Raw genomic sequence first — 20943 nt, forward strand, 5'->3', positions numbered from 1 at the left:
CATAAAATGATACACTCTACATACCATTACACCCACTCGCAATATCGACAACAATTGAGTAATAAAGTACTTTTTAAGTTGCTAAAATGAGTAAAAACTGCGCAGCTGTGTACGTTCATTTGTCGCTTTATTATCGTAGCCCGAAATAAACTCGACTGTCGGCATCGTGCATACGAATTTTCTAAATTCGTTGTTTTGTTTATGAATTGGGATTGCTTGCACGTGTAGACTGTTGTTGTCCATGACTAATAAGTAGGAGTTATGTTATCTACAAGTTTTTTTTCTACATTTAACGACAATTCTCTACCCCATGAAATTCTTCTAATTCTTCTTCTAAAAAAGCTACTTCAAGAAAATATTAGTGAACAAAATGGAAGGGAAAAGAGACTAGAAGAAAAAATAGAAGAACAGACAACAGTGGTGAGACAAGCGTTGGAGGAGAGACGAACCTATGCTAAGGTGGTATCGAGCGGAAGAGAAAGAAGAGAGACGCCACCCAACGCAAAGCACGGTGTTAACATGGAGAACAGACGTGTAGAGCTGCACTCCATGATAATAGCACCACGAAATGAAAAGGAAACGGGAGACCAAGTAATAAATAGAATTAGGGAAGCCGCAAATGTTAAAGAGGGAGGCATTCGAGTGGATAGGATTAGAAAGATCAAAAATGGAAAAGTAATAATTGGATGTAGAGATCTAGAAGAAAAGGAGAGACTCAAGCAAAACTTAGAGAGTGAAAATGAGTACCTGGAAGTAAAAGAAGTAGAAAACAAAGACCCACTAATCGTCCTAAAGAATTTGCTGAATTACAATACAGAAGAGGACATAAAGCAGGCAATACGAACACAAAACAGGAAAATAGTAGAACACATACGAGAAGAAGACTGGAGGATGACCGAAAAATACCGTCGGAGAGCGAGGAACCCACATGAGGGTCATGTCATCCTTCAAGTCTCACCAAAATTATGGCAAGTCAAAGACTGGCGCAGGAAAAGTGCATGTGGACCTACAAATAGTGTGCGTTGGAGATCAGTCCCCCCTGGTGCAGTGTATGAAATGTCTGGGATATGGCCATGGGCGCAAGCACTGTAAGGAAGAGGACAGTTGGCGACTCGTAAATATAAATAGAGATAGATTATACGTTAATTTTGGCGACTCTATAATTATAAGATAAATAATAATATTTTGGGCAGGGCATAAGTAGAAATTGAGTATGAGTTATAAGTTTGATGAGAATATTGTTGATAGCTTATAAGTAGAAATTAAGTATGTGTTATAAGTTCTATAATTAAAATATGTAAATAATTTAAGTATGAAAAATGGTTAATAAATAAATGAACAAATGCTTCGCCGAACAAAAGGGTCACATAGCTCTCGTCGCGGTATACCGGCGCAGATGTTTGTAAGCGCAGCTCTCGTCGCGGTATACTGTTCGAGTACTTAAGCTCGGCGAGATCTACGCAAAACTCTCTTTCCTCTCTCCTCTGACTACGAACTGGGCCCACGAATAATCGGCGAAGCAAGAAACAAGATCAAGGCGCAGTTTCATTTCAAGACAACGTCAAACAATTACGCACTAGCAGGGGTGCGTGGGTTAAGGCGGTGCCAGCACTACGTCAAACCGTCTTGACAAAACGTACGAAGTCAATCCCCACCGGTATACAAAACCGCGCCGAGGAACTTTGGTTACTGCGCGGGCGTATTCAATCGACATAAACGTAACGACGACTTAAACGTTATATCCCGTGCAGGCCCGAGTACCTGAGGTGTCGTAGGGATTGGCAACAATAGCGGTACGTACGAAGTCAATCCCCACCGGTATTCAAAGCCGCGCCGAGGAACTTTGGTTACTGCACGGGTGTTTTCAAACGAACACATAAACGTATTATCCCGTGCAGGCTTGAGTCTCTGAGGCGTCGTGGAGGTTGGCATTCAACAAGGACCATCTAGTCTGTGCCTGTGCCCACTGCGGAGGGACCCACATCCGGGAGAAGTGTCCCAAATATAAAGCAGCTGAAAAACCCACCTGTATAAACTGCAAAAGGGGGGTTTTGAGAGACAAGACCACGGAGCCTTCGACATGCACTGTCCAGTAAGGAAGAGGTGGGATAGCCTGGCCAGAAGCAGAGTAGCTTATTGCTAAGGGCCAGCCAACGGTAAAAGCGATAAAAATTGTGCAGATTAACCTGCAAAGGAAAAGACTTGCAATGAGTGAACTTATTTACGAGGCACAATTGAGGAAAATTACAGTCGCTCTAGTACAGGAGCCATATATTGGAGCCCTGGGTAGGGTGAAAGACTACAGGGGAGTGAGAGTGGTGCAGTTCCAGAATCCTCCGATGGGTAAAGTAATAAAGGCAGCAGTGTTGATTTTTGACGAAGATATTGGTATTACTCAATACCCCGCACTAACAACAACTAATATAGTACCTATCAAACTAAAGACCACGGCACAGACTGGCATTGCACTGATCTCATACTACATGGAACCAGACCCAGCCGATATAGAACCCTATCTAAAGCATGCAAACGCCAAAAGTCCGTGGTGGGGAAGCCCGAAAATAGACGATAGAGGACAAGCCTTCGGAAGTCTGGTAACTGAGCTTGGCCTGCACATACTGAATGATGGGCAGCAACCAACATTTGAGGTTATAAGGAGAGAAACCAGAATAGCCAGCCACTTAGATGTAACAGTATGCACGAGCGACCTATTAGGAAAGATCGAAGATTGGGAAGTAGACATAGGAATGATTTCATCGGATCAAATGCCATATTATTCAAAATTAATGCAAAAATAGATCAAGGCACAGATGTAGTAATCAAATCAAGTGAAACAGCAATTCCAAAAATTAAAACCGGGAAGAAACCAAAAATGGCTTGGTGGACCGAAGAACTGCAGCTGCTCAAGAAACAGGTTGAGACTAGAAAGAGAAGGATAAGATGTGCCGCAGCACGCAGAAGGCAAGAGGTCGAAGGTGAATACCTTGCATCAAAACAAGAGTATGAAAACCGGATCAAACAAGCCCAAACTGAGAGTTGTCAGAAGTTCTGCGAGAAACAGGAAAGAGAGACAATGTGGGAAGGTATATATAGAGTGATAAGAGGGACAGAGACCAGAGTCCAGGATATACCACTTTCCAGGGACGTTAGATACGTTAGCGAAAGGGAGTCAGCGGAGACCTTGGCAAGAACTTTCTTCCCGGAAGACACAAGTGAGAATGAAACTGAAGACCACAAATTGATAAGAAGCAGAGCAAACACAGTAAACAAAGAGGGACATAACTTAGTCTATGATACCCCTTTCAAAATGACTGAACTCGAAACCGCCGCTCTCAGTTTCAACCCGAGAAAGGCCCCCGGAGAAGATGGCATAACGGCGGATATAAGTTGGCACGCGATAAACGCGGTGCCTAACTTTTTCCTAACCGTCCTAAACAAATGCCTGGAGATAGGGTACTTCCCCAAATTGTGGAAAATTGCTACAATAATTGTATTGCGCAAACCGGGTAAGACCGATTATACAAACCCAAAGTCTTATAGACCCATAGGCTTACTACCTCTTCTAGGAAAAGTATACGAAAAGATGCTAATCGCTCGGCTAAAGTGGCATCTAGTCCCGAAAACCTCGAAAATCCAATACGGGTTCATGCCCCAGCGGAGCACTGAGGATGCCCTATATAACGCAGTCACACATATACGCGCAAAGCTGAAACAAAAGAAGATACTAAATATCGTATCACTCGATATAGAGGGCGCCTTTGACAGCGCTTGGTGGCCGCAAATTAGAGTCCGACTGGCAGAAGAACAATGCCCATTAAAACTAAGGAAAGTAATGGACAGTTACTTACATGAGAGACAAATAAAATTAACCTACGCTGGACACACGGTTGAAAAAGTAACTAACAAAGGCTGCGTTCAGGGTTCAATAGGGGGACCAACAATGTGGAATTTAATATTGGACCCGCTCCTACAGGACTTGCGAAAAGGTGGTGAGTACGTCCAGGCTTTTGCGGATGACATCGTTTTGATAGCGGAAGGAGAGACCGGTAGTGAGATCCAGCAGAACCTCAACCTAACATTGAACCGGATACATAGATGGGGTATCCTAAACAAACTAAAATTTGCGCCACACAAGACCAAGGCTATGGTGGTGACGCGCAAACTTAAGTATGACACCCCACGACTAAATATGAATAATGTACCGATACAGATGGATAACCACATCCGAATTCTCGGAGTTGATTTGGATTCTAGACTCACATTCAACAGACATGTGGAGAGGGTATGCCGGAAAGCCATTCAGATATATAAGCAGCTGGCTAAAGCCGCGAAGATCGAATGGGGACTAAACCAGCAGGTTATCGCGACCGCGTACACTGCCGTTATTGAACCAATCGTAATGTATGCGGCCGCGGTGTGGGCACCCGCGACAAAAAATCTGTGTGCGGAAAAAACTAAGTCATCTGCAAAGGGGCTTGTAAGTTGCCCAAAAAATTGCAAACAATTTTTTGGGCAACTTACAGGACGACTTCGTTACACGCAGCAACCCTACTGGCCGGGATACTTCCTCTAAACCTCCGTATTCAGGAAGCCGCTGCCTTATACGAGATAAAAAGGGGGTTCAGTGCGGAAATACTGAAGGAGGTTGAAAAATTAGAGAAGAGAGTGCAATTCGTAGATCTCCCACACCCGGCGAAAAAAATGAAACTTAATTACAAGATGCTCACAAATCCGGAAGAAATCGAAAGACACGGCGGCACACAAATCTATACGGACGGCAGCAAAACAAGTATGGGAGTGGGCGCCGTTTGGACGGAATGGAAAGATGGTATGGAACTAAATAGCAAGAAGATGAAGATGGCGCCCTACTGCACAGTGTTTCAAGCCGAATTGACGCCACTAAGATACGCGACTAGCCACATAAATAAAAATAAGCGTAATGCTAAAATATACAGTGACTCTAGGTCAGCACTAGATGCTATTGTGAGTGGACGATCTCTCGATCCCCAGGTAGCCGAGATCCGCCGGAGCCTGGAAGAGTGCCGCAAAAGAGGAACTCATGTAAGCCTCTTCTGTGTAAAGGCGCACGTTGGTACGCCAGGGAACGAGAGGGCGGACACATTAGCAAAAGAAGCGGCGGAAAAACTCAGATCAAAACCAGAATACGCCGCCTGCCCCCTGTCATATATAAAACATCTAATAAGGCAGAGGACTCTAGAGGTATGGAACGAGCGCTACCTGCGGGGTAAAACAGCTGGAACAACAAAATTATTTATCGGCAATGTAAGAACAGCGTACAAATTAATAAAAGAGAAGCGTTTCACTCCCCAAATGGTGCAATTGGATGGCGCAAATTCTTACAGGGCACGGAGCCTTTGCATATTACCTGCAGGTTTAAAATTAGGACAAGCCCAACATGTGCCTGCAGTGATGAAGAGCAAACAGTGGAACATGTGCTTTTACACTGCCCTATATTCGCATCGTCCAGGCACGACCTGGAGCAACAAATGCAGATGACTGTAGACCGTGGCGGCCTACAGGACATGTTAATAAAGCACAGACCGTGCCTGGAACGGTTCTGCGAAAAAATTATTAAATATTTAAAGGAGGCAAACAAAACCGTAAGAGCGGGTCTCGCGAGGAATTGCGCAACGGCTCGCCCATGAATATTGTAAATAAAAATATTACCGATGCAGCCGGGGCGTATTTCGCGACGCCTGCCATTCGCGATCTAGTAGGATTAATTAAATGTATATTGTTTTTATTTTTGGAAAAAAGGTGGTATAAAAAGTCCCTGGACAATATGGCAGGGGAGTAGAGGGTTTATCTATTTAAAAAAAACCCCCATGAAATTCACAAATATAAAGTAATTCATTATCTTTCATATACCCACAAATACCTACTGCTCGTGATACGGATATATATATATTTGCACTGTCCAAATTTAATTTCGCATTATTTATAATTTGTTATAAAAAGGTTTTATGTTTTATTTATATCTGATATTATGATCTTAATAATTTTCCTATTGCATTACATACACGTACGAGCCAAGGCTGTTAATAAGTTACTGTTAGAATAGAAAATAGGGGAATATAAATATTTACGTAGGTAAAGTAAATAAAAACAGCACTCTAATTATCAAATAAAATATAATAATTGTGAAATATTGTAGCAATTGTGAACACTTAATCTAAACAAAATCATACATATTCATCACCAAGTACGGAATCAATATCACAATAAATCATTCAATTATTCAATCAATAATTTTTAACGTTTAATCAGATACAAAGATGCATCGATTTCAACATTTAACCGAAAACCAATTATGCCCGGCAAATGACTAATTAACTTAAAACATTTCGAACAAAACAGTCATACCATAATTAAAGATCTTTTAACCACAAAAAAAATATTTCATAGTAGGTACTTGTGCTTTCCCAATCATCTATAAAATTGACCAAACGATTAGTGGCAATTAAAATGTTCGTGTCTTTGTATGGGCTGACATAACATTGTTACTATGGATCGGACGTAATTTCTATAAAGAATGGTATTTATGGCCACCAAAACCATGCTATTTTACTCCTGGTATATCGTCCTAAAGGATCCATAAGGGAATTTGAAAGGTTTCGCAACTTTCGTAATTCTATGTCAACTCACACTGAAGAATCGTCAAAGTTATCAATAAAAAATAATAATACAGCTAAACAAAGTCTGTGCTTAAAGTTCTACTTAAAATATAGCACAGATCGTAGAGGTAGTTCATACGCCTTCACTTAATGCTTAACACTTATAATACCATCAAAAATTAAAACACAAACAAAACCATCGTAATAAAAACACACACAGTGAAACCTCTATACAATTCTTATACAAACAGCAATAAATCAAAAATGTTGTATTATCCTGAAATAAATAATTTGTCAAAGTTACCAAAAATTACAGGGTTGTCTCTGTCACGAATATAGATCGACTAATTAATGACAAAAACAAAATTTACAGAGACAAAGCCACGTAGGGGTATCACTTACAAACTCGCACATACCGCTGAGCAGATATTTAAATAAATGTCAAAATTGTATAAACAATAAATAAATAATATTCAAAATGTCAAATATTTAAAAAAATATAAGCATCGCATAGAGACTTCACTGCAAGGAACAAAACAACTATTTCTTACCAGCATCGTAGCCGGCAAGAATAGTCCGAAGTGCAGTTTTAAGATTTTCGTTTGGAGTTAGTTCCATTTTGGACAAGTTGTGCCTACAGCATGGACACTGCTGACAATCCGTTGATTTAAAAGCCAGCTTTAAACATGCCTAAAATAGTAAAACAATATATATTTTATATGACTAATTTTTAGTATCCAAAAATTATTTTAAAATGTAAAAAAAATGCGAAGAAAAACGAGGTTATCATTGACCTGTATGATATGACGAAAGCTAAGTAAGTGTATGTTAGACAATTTTTAATGATACATTCCATCATATCAAAATAGAGTAGTTTTTAAGATATCGGATTAATATACCGTCAATGTGTTCGATTCCAGTTAATTTAATTGCTTTTAATATATAATGCAGATACAAACTTACCATGCAAAAGTTGTGTAGACATGGAGTGGTAACAGGTGAAACAGTGACGTCTTGACAAATGATGCACAAAAACACTTGAGTTACGTGTTCTATAAACTCCTGTAAAAGATTTTTTATTTTATTTTCTGTGGTCCAGCACATTTCCTACCACCCGATTACGTAATTAAAAATAACTTAATCAAAGATAACATTAATTTATTTTTATGTCAGTCAGTAAGAAAGTCCAAAGGTTCTCAAATCAAGGTCAGACAACGGACGAGAACTGGGACTACTCGCAGGATGTTAAAACAGTTATTTAATTATTTACACTTTGTTAACTTAAAAATTCATAATACTTAAGACAACGGGCGGCCTTATCGCTGATAAGCGATATCTAATAGTATGGGGAAAAAATTAAAGACCTACTGAGTCTTAATTACAAGTGTATAAATAATTTAAAATTAAATATAAGATTACGTATACTATTTTATTTTATAAATTTATTATTATATAAATTTACCAACTAAAACTAAACTTTAATCTAAAAAAAAATATTAATAAAACTTTTGCAGTTAATCTTAGGGTTAATTAGTCATATATAAGTAACCTATTTACGAGTTAGAATAAAAATAACCAAAAAGAAGATTCTTAAATAAATTTAAAGCTGAACTCCTCTCGCAAATAATAATTATTGAATAAATGATTATTTGCATGAGACACCGTAGTTGAGATAAATTTAATAACGTTTAATATATGTACGATACCAATAATATACACATTGACCAATTCATATGATTAATAATGTAAAATGTAAAACTCATTTAAAGACAAATTTGCGCGCCATTGTGTGTGGCAGAATATGCGCATTTAACTAACACATTTTTGTACCATATTCTTGCAACAAATTATTATTATTATTAAGGTGTTCTAAAGCAGGATACTTTGCACAGTAAAGGAGAAGTAATATAATTCGGTTTTATAAGTAAAAGATTCAAGAATTGAATCGAAAATTATTAATAAGAAAACCGAACGTTTCATATTTATCACGGTGAAATTTTTAATCAAATTCTCAAAATGTAATATAAATAATTGTTATACGGTCTTTGCGACATATTTTTGGTATATATCTTAGGCTATTTTAACAGTGTTGAGGTTGTGAAGTCTCATATAATACCTGAACTTCCTATTTGAAAATATTGTTATAAAATAATGCATTCAATTAAATACATTTTCTTGTATAAATCCATTACATTGGTAATAAATGGCCTTTATATCAGTTAAAAATCATCTAAATTTAAGGTAAATAAAACCCAACCTTCTTTCCATGTTCTTTGTATATGTCAACACATTCGCTCCACAATTTGGTATTCAAAGAATCAGATTTAATGACAGCCAACTCTCCAGTAGTTAGTCCGTTTGCATTTTCCTTGGTTTTGGGACTCCTGGCAGCTTTTTTGAATATGTCCGGTATTTTTGGGCTCGATGGCACTGAAAAAACAAAATTTCAGTATTAAAAACCGGTAATTTTGTTCCAAAAATATTCTTCTTTACTTATAATAAATAATACATAATCAATGGCGCTACAACCTTTTTAGGTCTGGGCCTCAGATTCTGTATCTGTTTCATGATCATTTGTTAATAGAATAGGCAAGTAGGTGATCAGCCATCTGTGCCTGACGCAAGCCGTCGACTTTTTGGGTCTTAGACAAGCCGGTTTCCTCACGATGTTTTCCTTCGAGGTTAGAGCTCATATTATGCGCACATAGAAAGAAAATCCATTGGTGCACAGCCTGGGATCGAACCTACGACCTCAGGGATGAGAGTCGCATGCTGAAGCCACTAGGCCAACACTGCTAATACTGCCGCTTCATTACTTATAATGATTATTAACAATAACTCTAAAGTTAACTATAATCAAAAATTTCTAATTAATGAATATGCATGTTGGCATTTTGGGATGCCATAAAGTAGCATTGTTTGAAGGCTCTGTATTATTAAACAATATGGCAAGGGACATTTCTGTTTGTTTACAGGTTCTATATGATCTGAACAAAAAAAAAATAACTAGAAAATAGCGGTATTCTGATAGGAAATATAAATTATAGGACTGTAAAAGATCACTTTCGTTGAATCCTACTTGAAAATAACGGAATGGTTATTCAAACAGGAGATTGTTCAAAGACCCGGGTCAAATCTTCATAATATCATGAGTTTACTGTCAAACCTAACTCGTCCATGAAGCAGGAGTTTTGTACCATGATTTTTTTTTTAATTTTGGGTCGTTGACTTCTAGGCTACACGAAAACAATTGTTTTCTTGAAAGTATCCGTTCTCTGATAGGAACGCGTTAAGTGTATGCCAACGTCCAAACTGGCAAAACAACCAACTAATTTCGTATTTTTCACCTGTAAACGAACCCGAGACGTAACCTGGAAACTCGAACCTGACTATACCTATGAAGCAATATAATTTACCGGAAGCACTTTTGTCGCCTTTCTTTGACTCCGAGGTCCTCAGTTTTTTCGTTTCCCTTTCCTCTTCTTTAAGGCAATTATTTTCTTTTAAGGTTCTTTTTGCTGCAACATTTTCTTTAACTTTACGTTTTTTAGTCGGACGAGGAGAGTCAGAATCTGACGAGTCATTTTCTTTGGTTCTTTTCTTGGGTTTACTCTTTTTGGATTTTTCCTTTAGTGCCTTTTTCTCAGCCTCTGCTTCAAGATAACCATCTGGATACTGTAAGAATAAGAAAATTAAAACCGACTTAAAATTTCTGCCATCCGAGTTTCAGATATACATCAAATAATGTTAGAGTTGATGCAGTTTCTTGCTATAAAAAATGACGGTTAAAAAGTATGACGGAGTTTCTTGCCCAGTCCACGCCCTTGATTTGAACACTAATACTAAATTTATTCCTTACGATCTTGCATTTTTACTTAATATAAACGTTCCTGAGTGTACACATAAGTGTACCAATATGAATGATGATTGAATTTGAAAAAAAATGAAATAAAAAAAAACAATTTTTATATAACTTGTTCCCTGAATTGCTGATACCCAGTATAATACAAAATAAATAAATGTTAATACATTTATTAAAGTTACATAAACTAGCTTAATGTAATAAATCATACGCCTCGGTTTGGTAATCAGCGTCTTCTGTAGGCCTCATCCAGCTGCTTCCATTAAATATGTCTAATACTTAATGTCGAATACTAATACTGAAGGTAAAATCCATATAGACTAGCAAAGGGTTAATGTTAAGAATCAATCACCCCTTATACAGTGTTCAAAGTACTTAGGATACTGACAAGGTAGGCAATTATCTACAGCAGAAGAAGCTATTCACACTTTAGTAGGCCTCAGAAAAGGCTCGATTGCCCGGAATATATGGATGGTAGGATCCCATCCTGTATTAACTGTAAACGTGCGAACCTGTATAACAGAGAGCTTTCACTCTGAGTGCCTTACGAGGAAAAGATGGGACTTATTGGCAAGGGCCTCGGTAGGATATTGCTAAGGTTGCCTTACTTAACCTTACTGATAAAAACTCGTGATAATTGCCCGTGATGGGAAAAAACTTTTAATTAATTGATTAAAATGGCATGTGATACATATACCCCACCGTCACCGTCAAAACGGATTTATGCCACAAAAGAGCACAGAAGGGAGTCTTTGACCTTATTGGTTATATACGAGACAAATTTACTAAGAAGAAACTGATAACGATAATTGCTTTGGACATAGAAGAAGCCTTTGACAGTGCTTTCTGTCAATGATACGCGTTCAACTGGCTAAACTAGCTTTAACTTTAACTTGAGAAAGCTAATAGATATATCTAAAAGAACGAAAAGTGCAGCTAAATTGTGCTGGAAGAGCTAAATAGAGATACATGGAAAGGATGCGTTCAGGAATCAATAGGTAGTTCCATACATTGGAACCTAAAAAAATATATTGATTAATTTGTCGAATTCAGCACAGCGTAACCATTCAAGATTTTAATGTGACACCAAATATATCTTTAAAGTCAAATTAACTTAAATATAGTCAAATTGAAATGCATAAAAGTGATGTTTTTTTTTCAATCTTCTCTCATTCAAAAATAGGATTTAACCATTTTTTATAGGACACAAGGCAAACAGGTAGGAGGTATCTGATGTAGGATTGCGACCGCGTCGCCGTCTTTTAAAATTTTATACACTTTTTTAAGGAATCCAAGTCCCTGAATTTGAAATACTTACGATAATAGGATATTGATTTGCGTCAGCTTCCCAAGGGGCGGGATTAGGGTCGTCTCTACGTAGTAAATATTTCCACACCTGATACCCCGAAAGTCCTTTTTCCGGGTAATATTTGACAACCTTGTAAATTCCGTCATAACTGAAACATACACATAAACTCTCGGTACTCTTTTAAAATATCAAATCATCAAACAACACTTATTTTAAAACAAATATCGCCCAGGCCCTTTAATCAACTAGATAATCGTTAACTTTGTAGTAAGCTTTTCTTTAATACATTTCTTAAATTTATTAATACGCAGAGATAAAAGAGCCTCTGGAATTTTATTAAATATCCCTTTTAACAAAAAAGAATGACTTACTTTAGGTAGTCTAAACTATATAGAAATGAACTATATAGTATATAATAGAAAATTAACAACTGACTATATTAACAAATAATTTAACAAATTACACACAAATCTGTAATTTATTGTCAGTCATAAAGCTCGTTAAATGTCTCTTAAAGGCGCCTAGTCTATAGTTAGCGCCTAAGTCTAATTACAAGTGCCAATACAAGTGTATTGGCACTTGTAATTATAGACTTTTATATCCAATACACAGCAAAGTTTTACCGTATGCCTTCCTTTGGCGCATATTTGGGAAAATGTTTCATCATCTTGTAGGACCTGACAACACGGACAGGCTTGCCTTGCTTCCAGTCTTCACCAGCGTCACCTCCGCTTTCGCTTATCACTTTCACAGCACAGTTACGTGCCAGCGCCCTATACAAATTAATATATAAAAAATTACGATGTTAACCGTTCATTATGTAATGGTCTATTTATTAATTTATTAAATATTATATAACAGGTAAAAATTCAAAATTATTCAATAATTTTATAAGTGTAAGATTGTATAAATTGCGATGAATCTGCTTACGTATATATAATCTTTAAAAAATATATTAATTAAATTTACTTTAAATAATAAAAATAAAACTTACTTATTCTCCCTGGTAAGTGTTTGATCACACGATTGTTCTGCAGTCCGTTTATTGCCTGACAAATCTCTTCCACCGCTTCCAGTGTATGTGAATTCATATCCGTTGTCATAATCGTCCTCATATCCACCTAAAATTGGTACATAAATTATGTTGAGCCCAGTTTATTTTTCAGTTTTGAGACATATATCAATCTAATTGAGTTTGATATTTTGTTGGCTCGAACTGATAACATGAAACCTAATAATAAATAAAAGTTTTAAATTTAATATTGATTCAAATAATTCGAATAATTCTATAGATATACTTTTTATTGAAACATTTATTAGTAATATCTTTTCCTAATATAGCTTTGACACATTATAAGAAAACACTTTTTTTACCGGATTGAAGCAATGTATTATTATGAACTTATAATTCAGCACGCGAAACGTCGGAAAGTTTTAAAATTATGTAAAACTTATAATTAGTTTATAATAATACATAGCTTCGATCCGATAAAAAAGTGTTTTCTTTCAAAATTTATTTGTATAAATCTAATATTAGTTCCTTTTTAATAGGCTGTATAATATGTGCTAAATAATTTTTATAACAGTACTAATGGAATAATATCCCAGATTAAGTACCCGTGGCAAATTTGACAACCAAATTTCATTTCATCTAAGATGCAATCGTTTATTAATATTACACAAAAGTTAGTTATTTCATATAGCCCTACTTCTATTATAAAGATATTTTCTTGTGACCAGATATACTGAAATATATATAATATTAACTGCCACACCAAATTTCGTCTTAATATGATTTTTTTACTTAGCCTACCTTTTTATTATCTACATACAAGACTAATTGAATAAATAATTTAGCTTATCTAATGCGTTTTATTGCTTTTTCCATTTTTGTTTCACTCGTGGGCCTGTAAGTGTCCTTTCATTTTAATACAATAGTTTTACATCGTTTAAAGTTAAGTTAAAATATTTTTGGATTCAATGTAAATAAAATAATATTACCTCCAAGAACAATACTGTAAGCGCCTTCAACATCGCGACCATGTATACCGGAAACTGGTGGTCGATGTACCCCAGACTCTGAAAGCTAGAAAACAAGTTTTTTTTTAATAAAAGGAGGTTAATATCCATGCCATACATTGCCATGGATATATTGTTGAAATATATATTTGTGTGTGGTGCTACATTTTGAAAGTGTACAAATTTCTTAAAACTAAAAATCATATCGACATCATTCTTGTTTCATATCGCTACAATTAAACTTATAGAACAGTGCCAATTTCATAAAAAATGCTTTCGTAATAAATGGTTAATTCAGTTGACAGGACCTTGAAATCGGATATGTGTCTTGGTTTCAATTATTTCGGTTTTATGTTTTAAAAACATCTACATTTTGTATTTATTTTGAGTGTTAACACATTTAATGTTTATAAAAACACAAATTATTATTTGTTTTCTTTCATCCACACTTTATTGCACAATATTCAAAATCAATATCTTCCAGGCAACCCTAATAAAAATTTAAATGTAATATTAATGACAGAAATCGGATACTTATGATAACGGTTTGAAGGTCTCCCATGATATTACTACGATTATCATGAATACGCTTGATTAGTTAAAGTGCTACAAATTAATATTTATGGTCTGATGATACACATATATATAAAATATGTATTATTTTCTTAAAAACAACAGAAACCTAAGTTTGACAAGAGCTCCTCCGGATGTCAGATTGGGTAACCCGTCATCAGGCTAAGTTTTATCTAACATTATTCTAAATAAAAATCAGGTATCGTTAACCAACTGTAAAGTGCTTTTTACTCTCGCAATTTATTTATTCACACTTCAGTTAAATTAGACAACGGTCGGTCTTATCGCTAACATGCGATTTCTTCCAGGCAACCCTATATGGGAACAATAATAAAAAAGAAACACCTTCAGAGCGTAAAGTACAGAAGTGCAGAACTATCACAAAAATAAAGTAATTTCTAAAGAAAAAGAAAATAATAAAAAAAAATATACATAATATATAGATACCAATAATAATATGTATAAACAAAAATGTACAAGCTAATCCCAGGGTTAAGTGAGTCACAATTAATATATAGAAGTAGCTAATTAGGAGGTAGAAGAAGAAAAAGAAGATTTTTTAATAAATTTATAGACTGAGCTTGTTTTATATAAATTCGTAAGGAATTCCATAGCAGGATACTTTGCACAGTAAAGAAGGAGTGATGGAATTCAATTTATGAGTAGGAGTTTCAAGAATTATATGATCTAGGGAACGCATATCAAAACTACCGCCAGAGAGGAACATAAAACTTAAAGTAATCACAACATACATATTTAAATCATAAACAAACCTGAATCCTAAATCTCCAACACATTCCGACTTCGATACCAGGAATCGGACCAAAGTGATTAGCAGGCATAGCACAGGTTCTTGTTTTGCCTGTAAAATATTTAATTATGTATGAAGTGATAAAATTATCGATACAAAATTGTGCGTCATGTCAATCACGATAAAGCAACACAATTACTATAATTTTACGTATGTCATAGTTAAGTTTTCGATTCAAATCAGTTCCTGCGAGAAGCCTAGTGAGGCTTCAAAAATAATCTGTTTTTTTTTAATTCGCCGTTATCATTATTTCAATTAACAGCAGTCGCAAGTGAGCTCTAGTTAATAATTTATTAAGTAAAACACATGCTAAATAAAGCTATACTGAGCCAAGACTTGGTGTCGCCAGCGAAATAGTAAATAACATTTAAATCGGAAGTAAGTATTATGAAGATAAAGTTTGCAAAGCAAGGCTTACTAAATTATCCCTTTTTTAAAACTCAAGTTTACAATGCTCAGAGGTCCTGATTGCAAGTAACGGTGAAAAAAATTTATCAAATTGGCAGGCAGAGAAGACTAAGCTGAATTAAGAAACGTAGATAATGTGTCTGCCCAATATCCCTAGCAATATCTTATTAAAAATTCCACGCAAAGCAAAAAAATATAAATATAGATTTATGTTATTATATATAATACACACGGGAAATAGAAATGCTGTCGCAATTGTACAACTACAACCGACAGGAATAATAAAATATTTTTAATATAAAACTGGATGTCCATTTTGATTAACTTAAAAAAATCAATGGCGCTAAAACCTTTTTAGGTCTGGGCCTCAAATTTCTGTATCTGTTTCCTTCGGTAGCCTTACGCCCGCCGTCTACTTTTTGGGTCTAAGGCAAGCCGGTCCTCACGATGTTTTCCTTCACCGTTCGAGCGGATGTTAAATGAGCACATAAAAAGTCCATTGGTGCATAGCCGGGGACCGAACGTACAACCTCAGGGATGAGAGTATATTTTGAATAACTAAGTTTACAAAAACGGCTTCTATCAAATGCATTGTGATTCCCGTAGATAATTTTTATATCTAAAAATACTTTCCGTCACCAATTGAGAAAAATGGAGTGGTCTGGAGAAGGCATTTACTCGTGAAAATTTCCTTACAACTCTTTAGTAGTTTTTGACTTGACTTTGAGGATTAATTTTTTAGTCACTTTTTAATTTAAATTTAATAATAATGATTGAGATTTAAGATCTTTGTTTTACTTTATTTATTCATTATCAACATACATTCATCGCAGAGCGTACACTAAAATAGTTGATGCATTATATGCAAATATTATCGCTAAAGCATTAATGGAATTCGCCTTTATCAAAGTAGTCCTACGCAAAACCGCTGCAGCAGCTGATGATGGATAGAAACAAATAATGTAGACGTGACCTGGACCAGTAATCTTTAACTTCGAGCAAATTCATTGTAATTCAATTACCTATTTTAAGTTTATAGGTTATGATTACAAAACCAGCTATTGATTTTCATTTTATTAAGAATGCGTAACACTTCGACTTTTTTGAAAGAATTTTTAAAAACTATCATGAAAAAGCATAAATTATATCTTTCTTTATACAGAGCATTGATTGTTGGAATTAGAACTTGCTTCATTATAGTTGAAGCTGTTTTTTTTAACCATAGCGGACATTATCAAGCGGGGACAAGCAAGCAAGAGGCTCACGATGTTAAGTGATACCGCTGCCTATATACCACACAGCCAGAAGGCTCGCAAGTGCGTTGCCGACGCTTTAAAAACTGTTAAAGTTTAATCTTAATCAATGATTCCGATATATAAAAATACAACGTGGTTCGTCGCAACGTGGAATGCGTGGTTCTTAATGTTTTGTGATTTTTTAACAAAATTTTGTTTACATTCTAAAAAACTTACCAACGCATGCCATGCCTCTGCCCCAATCTCTGTTACTTTTGGTATTCTTTTTGATTTGCTTTGCGGCGCCTGGAGCAACCACTTCGTTTGTATCCCTCTTGCAAGAAGGGCAATACCAGTCTTCTTCGGGCAGTTCCTTTAGAGGTGGATCCAAGCACTTCATATGGAAACCATAGTTACACTCGTCGCAGAGAATAATCTAGAAAATCATACGCGAAGGAATTGTAAATATTCTTAGTGCCTTGTAAAAATATCAAATAAAATCATGTGTACAAATTCGATTAAACTAACTAATTAATTACACTATTTTGTATAAAAAACTTTAGTATAGCGGCAGGTTTGACATTAAACTCCTATAAAATCTTTGAGTTTATTACTAGTTAGTGCTGAATTTTCCAATTGTTTTCACCAAACAATAATTTCAATATAACTGACGGCAACAGATTGTAAAAAATATTAAAAAACACTATTTACTAATTAGTTAATCAAACCAATTTTATCAAAATTTATTATTTTAATAAGCAGTGTTGGTGGTTGAAGCCAGACTACAATATTGTGACTATTACTTCAAACCAAAAATCTACTTTTTTCTCTTAAATGAGGCTAAGTAAGGTGTTAAGTAATACCAAACATGGACACACAGTTAGAAGCTCGCAAGTGTGTACCATGCCTTTCAAGACCCATCAACATATAGTTTTAACCACATATCTAAAGTACCTCATCAGGTGATTCCTTTCCATAACAGATGTAACAGCCACATTCCTTACAATTTATATCCTCATCATCACGACACGCTGTACACCTTAAAGGTTTCGATCCTAAATTCATAAATCAATTATTATAAGACAATACTAAGACATCAATTTGATCTTCACTTTTTGAAGTTGGTTAACATAACTTTAAAAGCCTTTAAAATGTTTAAAAAACCTTTTATTAATATTTAACTGATATTTACTCGTTTAATGAAATATCTAAAATTTGTAAAGACTATGATTTTTCAATTAAATGTTACTAACTTGGCTCAGGAGGGTTAGAAATCAACTTTTTGTACTCCTCAGATCGTTTTGCTATTGGAACAATTTCTTCTATTGCAAATATTTTATCATGAATGGGGACTCTAGTGTCATTTTGAGGTATCGCATCTTGACCAAGATATAATGTTCCCACTAGTTCATAACCTCTTCTAACTTTCTTTACTTCCTCCACTTTAAAATCATACCTGGAAAGTATTATTATTTATAAAAAATGACATAAAAAAATTTGAAATCTTAACCAATCTCAAATATAAAACATAATTTACTTTTTATACTTCCTATGATACATGTACCTTCCAGAAATGTGTGGATAGCCAGGTTCAAAAACTACTAAATCAATTTTATAAATTTTTTATTGGACTGTTTGTTACAGTTGGAATAGTTTTCAAGAAATTTGTAGACAATATACAAACAAATATGATCTAAATCAAACAATATCACATATGTAAAATCCAATAACTTTTCTTTCTTTAATGTGCTTGTTCAAATTTAAACATAATGCGATAGAGGCAGGTAATCACCCTATAAAAGCAGTACATTTTTTATTTCTTTTATTATTTCACTATTTTGATATAATGCTAAGTATAAGATTCATAGACAAAGAAAGAAAATATAAATGTATTTAAAAAATATTACCAAAAGCCTTTTTCTGATGACTTGTTAATGTTGTGGTTGATCATAACCATCCATCCAGGTTTCACATCTTTAATATCAATGCTATCTCGTGCTCTTGGCCTAATTTCTTTTAACTTACAAAACTGATCTGAATCATCCTCACTAAAATATTTTTTACACATATTAGGAGAGTTATAAATATTTTAGTACATGTGTATATGATGTCAAAACTCTTCTTGAGACATAGAAATCATATTTGGTGCTACTTGTTTCTATTGCCAGCAAAGCATTGAAACTGATATACATGTCATATGGCCACATATATAAAATACTAAACATGAACACAACAATACTTACAACTCTTCAAAATGTACTTGAAATAGTAAATGCTCTTCTTGCCTCATAATATTAGTTTTGGACTTATCTTTCATCTGTTTGTCAAAAAACTTTTCAATTCCTTTCTTTTTACTATTTCCTGGAGGCTGATTCTCAACATCATTTTTATCATATACACATATATCTTTGGGAATGTCTGTAATATTAGGGTCTAGCACTATTCTTATAATTTTTGCCTCAAACCATGCACCCTCATCTCTTCGTACATCTACTAAATCACCAACTTCAAACAATGTGCTGGTAACATCTATTAAGAGAGAAGTAACATTTAGCTAAGCATTAAAATATACCAACTGTTAAATGTTCATCATAAATAAAACATATTAATCTAGGTGTGGAATAAAACTGCACTACAACTACAATCACATAAAAATGTATGCAAAAGGTGCCTGTCAAGTTGGAGGAGAATTGACGAGATGCATACCTACATACAAAGATGGACCTAAAAGAATAGCAGTTGAAAATATATTTAAAAGATACATAGCATATTTCTACTAATTTTAAATTTTATAAATAAATCATATAAGTAGCAGTAGATAGTAGAATCAGGTAAAGAAAGAAAAATATTTATAAAATGGAGTTCAGTCTTTTGTAAATCAGCATAACAATACAATATCAGTAGTGTCCACACTAATTATGTAGACTATTTTTTTGATCTTTTCAATTTAAATTAAATCAAGCACATAATATATTCTTTATATGGCTTATATAACAATGAATTTCAGGTATGATGTACCTAGAATAATAAAATGGACTTAAAAATACCTTTGTAGTCAACTTTCTTTTCTTCAGACTCTTTGGGTGCAGTGTTATTGAGTTCCTCTTTTATTTCTTCTTTTTGGACATTTTCTTCTGGACATTTCACCATCAATTGGACAACATCATTAAGTTTGATATTATAGTCATGAAATGTGTATCCATTGTCAAGCTAAAAGTATATAATAATATAAGCTGTGTTTAAGCCAAGATGGACATAACAAATTATCAGCTATCATTTAATTGTTAAGCTGTCTTAGCAGGAGAATTGGTTACTTTGGTAGCACTTAAATAGCCTATTTCTTGATAAAAGCAATCTGTGTAACAAAGTTGGCCACAATAAACATTGAATATTCAATTAATTATAGTTCCATGGCCTTGGTACCTTTGTGGTTATGTTAGCTCTAGATTTCTGTGATAAAACATTTCAAATAATTAAAACTAGTAAGAGTGCACCACTAATTATTAAATTTTACGTTCATTTCATTTAAATTTTAAATAAAAGTTTTAAACGTTACCACTCACCACTTTCCCTCCATAGAATAAACGTTGAAATTTGGGTTCAACACCAAACTTTTCTTTTATGATACGTCGAAACTGCTCTATCTTCGTTAGTTTAGATTCTACAACAACAATTGTGTCAGGTTTTCCAAAAAATCTTACTCTGACATGCATTTTATCAAGGAATTGTGAATTGTGCCCGTTTTTTTAAATTGGCACAAATGACAAAACGTAAACAAATATGGCCTCCTAAAATTCAGTTCTACAGTTTAACTCCGAAGAAAGGTGTAATAAAAGTATGAGTCTCAATGCATTATCTACTAAGCAACAGTATCGATGTCAAAATTGCATGTCTATTTTTTTATCGTTTATGTATGATCTATACTCTTTTAAGTGTTAATAATTGGTATAAAGATATATTTTTTAGGATATAACAGTAAAACAAATATTAAGAGTTTAAATTATTAATAAATTATTTATATATTTTTAGGATGTTTGAAATAGCAAAGAAACTAAACACGTTAACACTATGTTAATTGCGTAGAATGGAAA

General features: G+C 34.6%; 1 protein-coding gene across 1 annotated transcript; it reads right to left on the reverse strand.

Annotated features, from left to right (window-relative positions):
• Nucleotides 1-6169: 6169 nt before the first annotated feature.
• LOC123718768 (E3 ubiquitin-protein ligase UHRF1-like) lies at nt 6170-20675 on the reverse strand. Its single transcript, XM_045675547.1, has 16 exons — nt 20416-20675; nt 19900-20062; nt 19096-19381; nt 18760-18900; nt 18106-18308; nt 17807-17907; nt 17090-17288; nt 15172-15260; nt 13808-13892; nt 12801-12927; nt 12430-12579; nt 11816-11954; nt 10052-10310; nt 8893-9065; nt 7599-7697; nt 6170-7325 (listed from the first exon to the last, which is right to left on the reverse strand). The coding sequence occupies exons 1-16, from the start codon at nt 20563-20565 to the stop codon at nt 7176-7178; spliced, it is 2514 nt and encodes an 837-aa protein (XP_045531503.1). The 5' UTR covers nt 20566-20675; the 3' UTR covers nt 6170-7175.
• Nucleotides 20676-20943: the final 268 nt, after the last annotated feature.

Source organism: Pieris brassicae, chromosome Z (genome assembly GCF_905147105.1).
Source record: "Pieris brassicae chromosome Z, ilPieBrab1.1, whole genome shotgun sequence".
Lineage (NCBI taxonomy): Eukaryota > Metazoa > Arthropoda > Insecta > Lepidoptera > Pieridae > Pieris > Pieris brassicae.

Coding starts and splice junctions, on each gene's coding strand:
- LOC123718768 (XM_045675547.1), bottom strand. CDS start 20,565: ATGCATGTCAGAGTAAGATTTTTTGGAAAACCTGACACAATTGTTGTT. Junction 18,901..19,095: donor CAAGTACATTTTGAAGAGTT/GTAAGTATTGTT, acceptor AAAATATTTTAG/TGAGGATGATTCAGATCAGT. Junction 12,928..13,807: donor TTACAGTATTGTTCTTGGAG/GTAATATTATTT, acceptor TACCAATTTTAG/GTGGATATGAGGACGATTAT.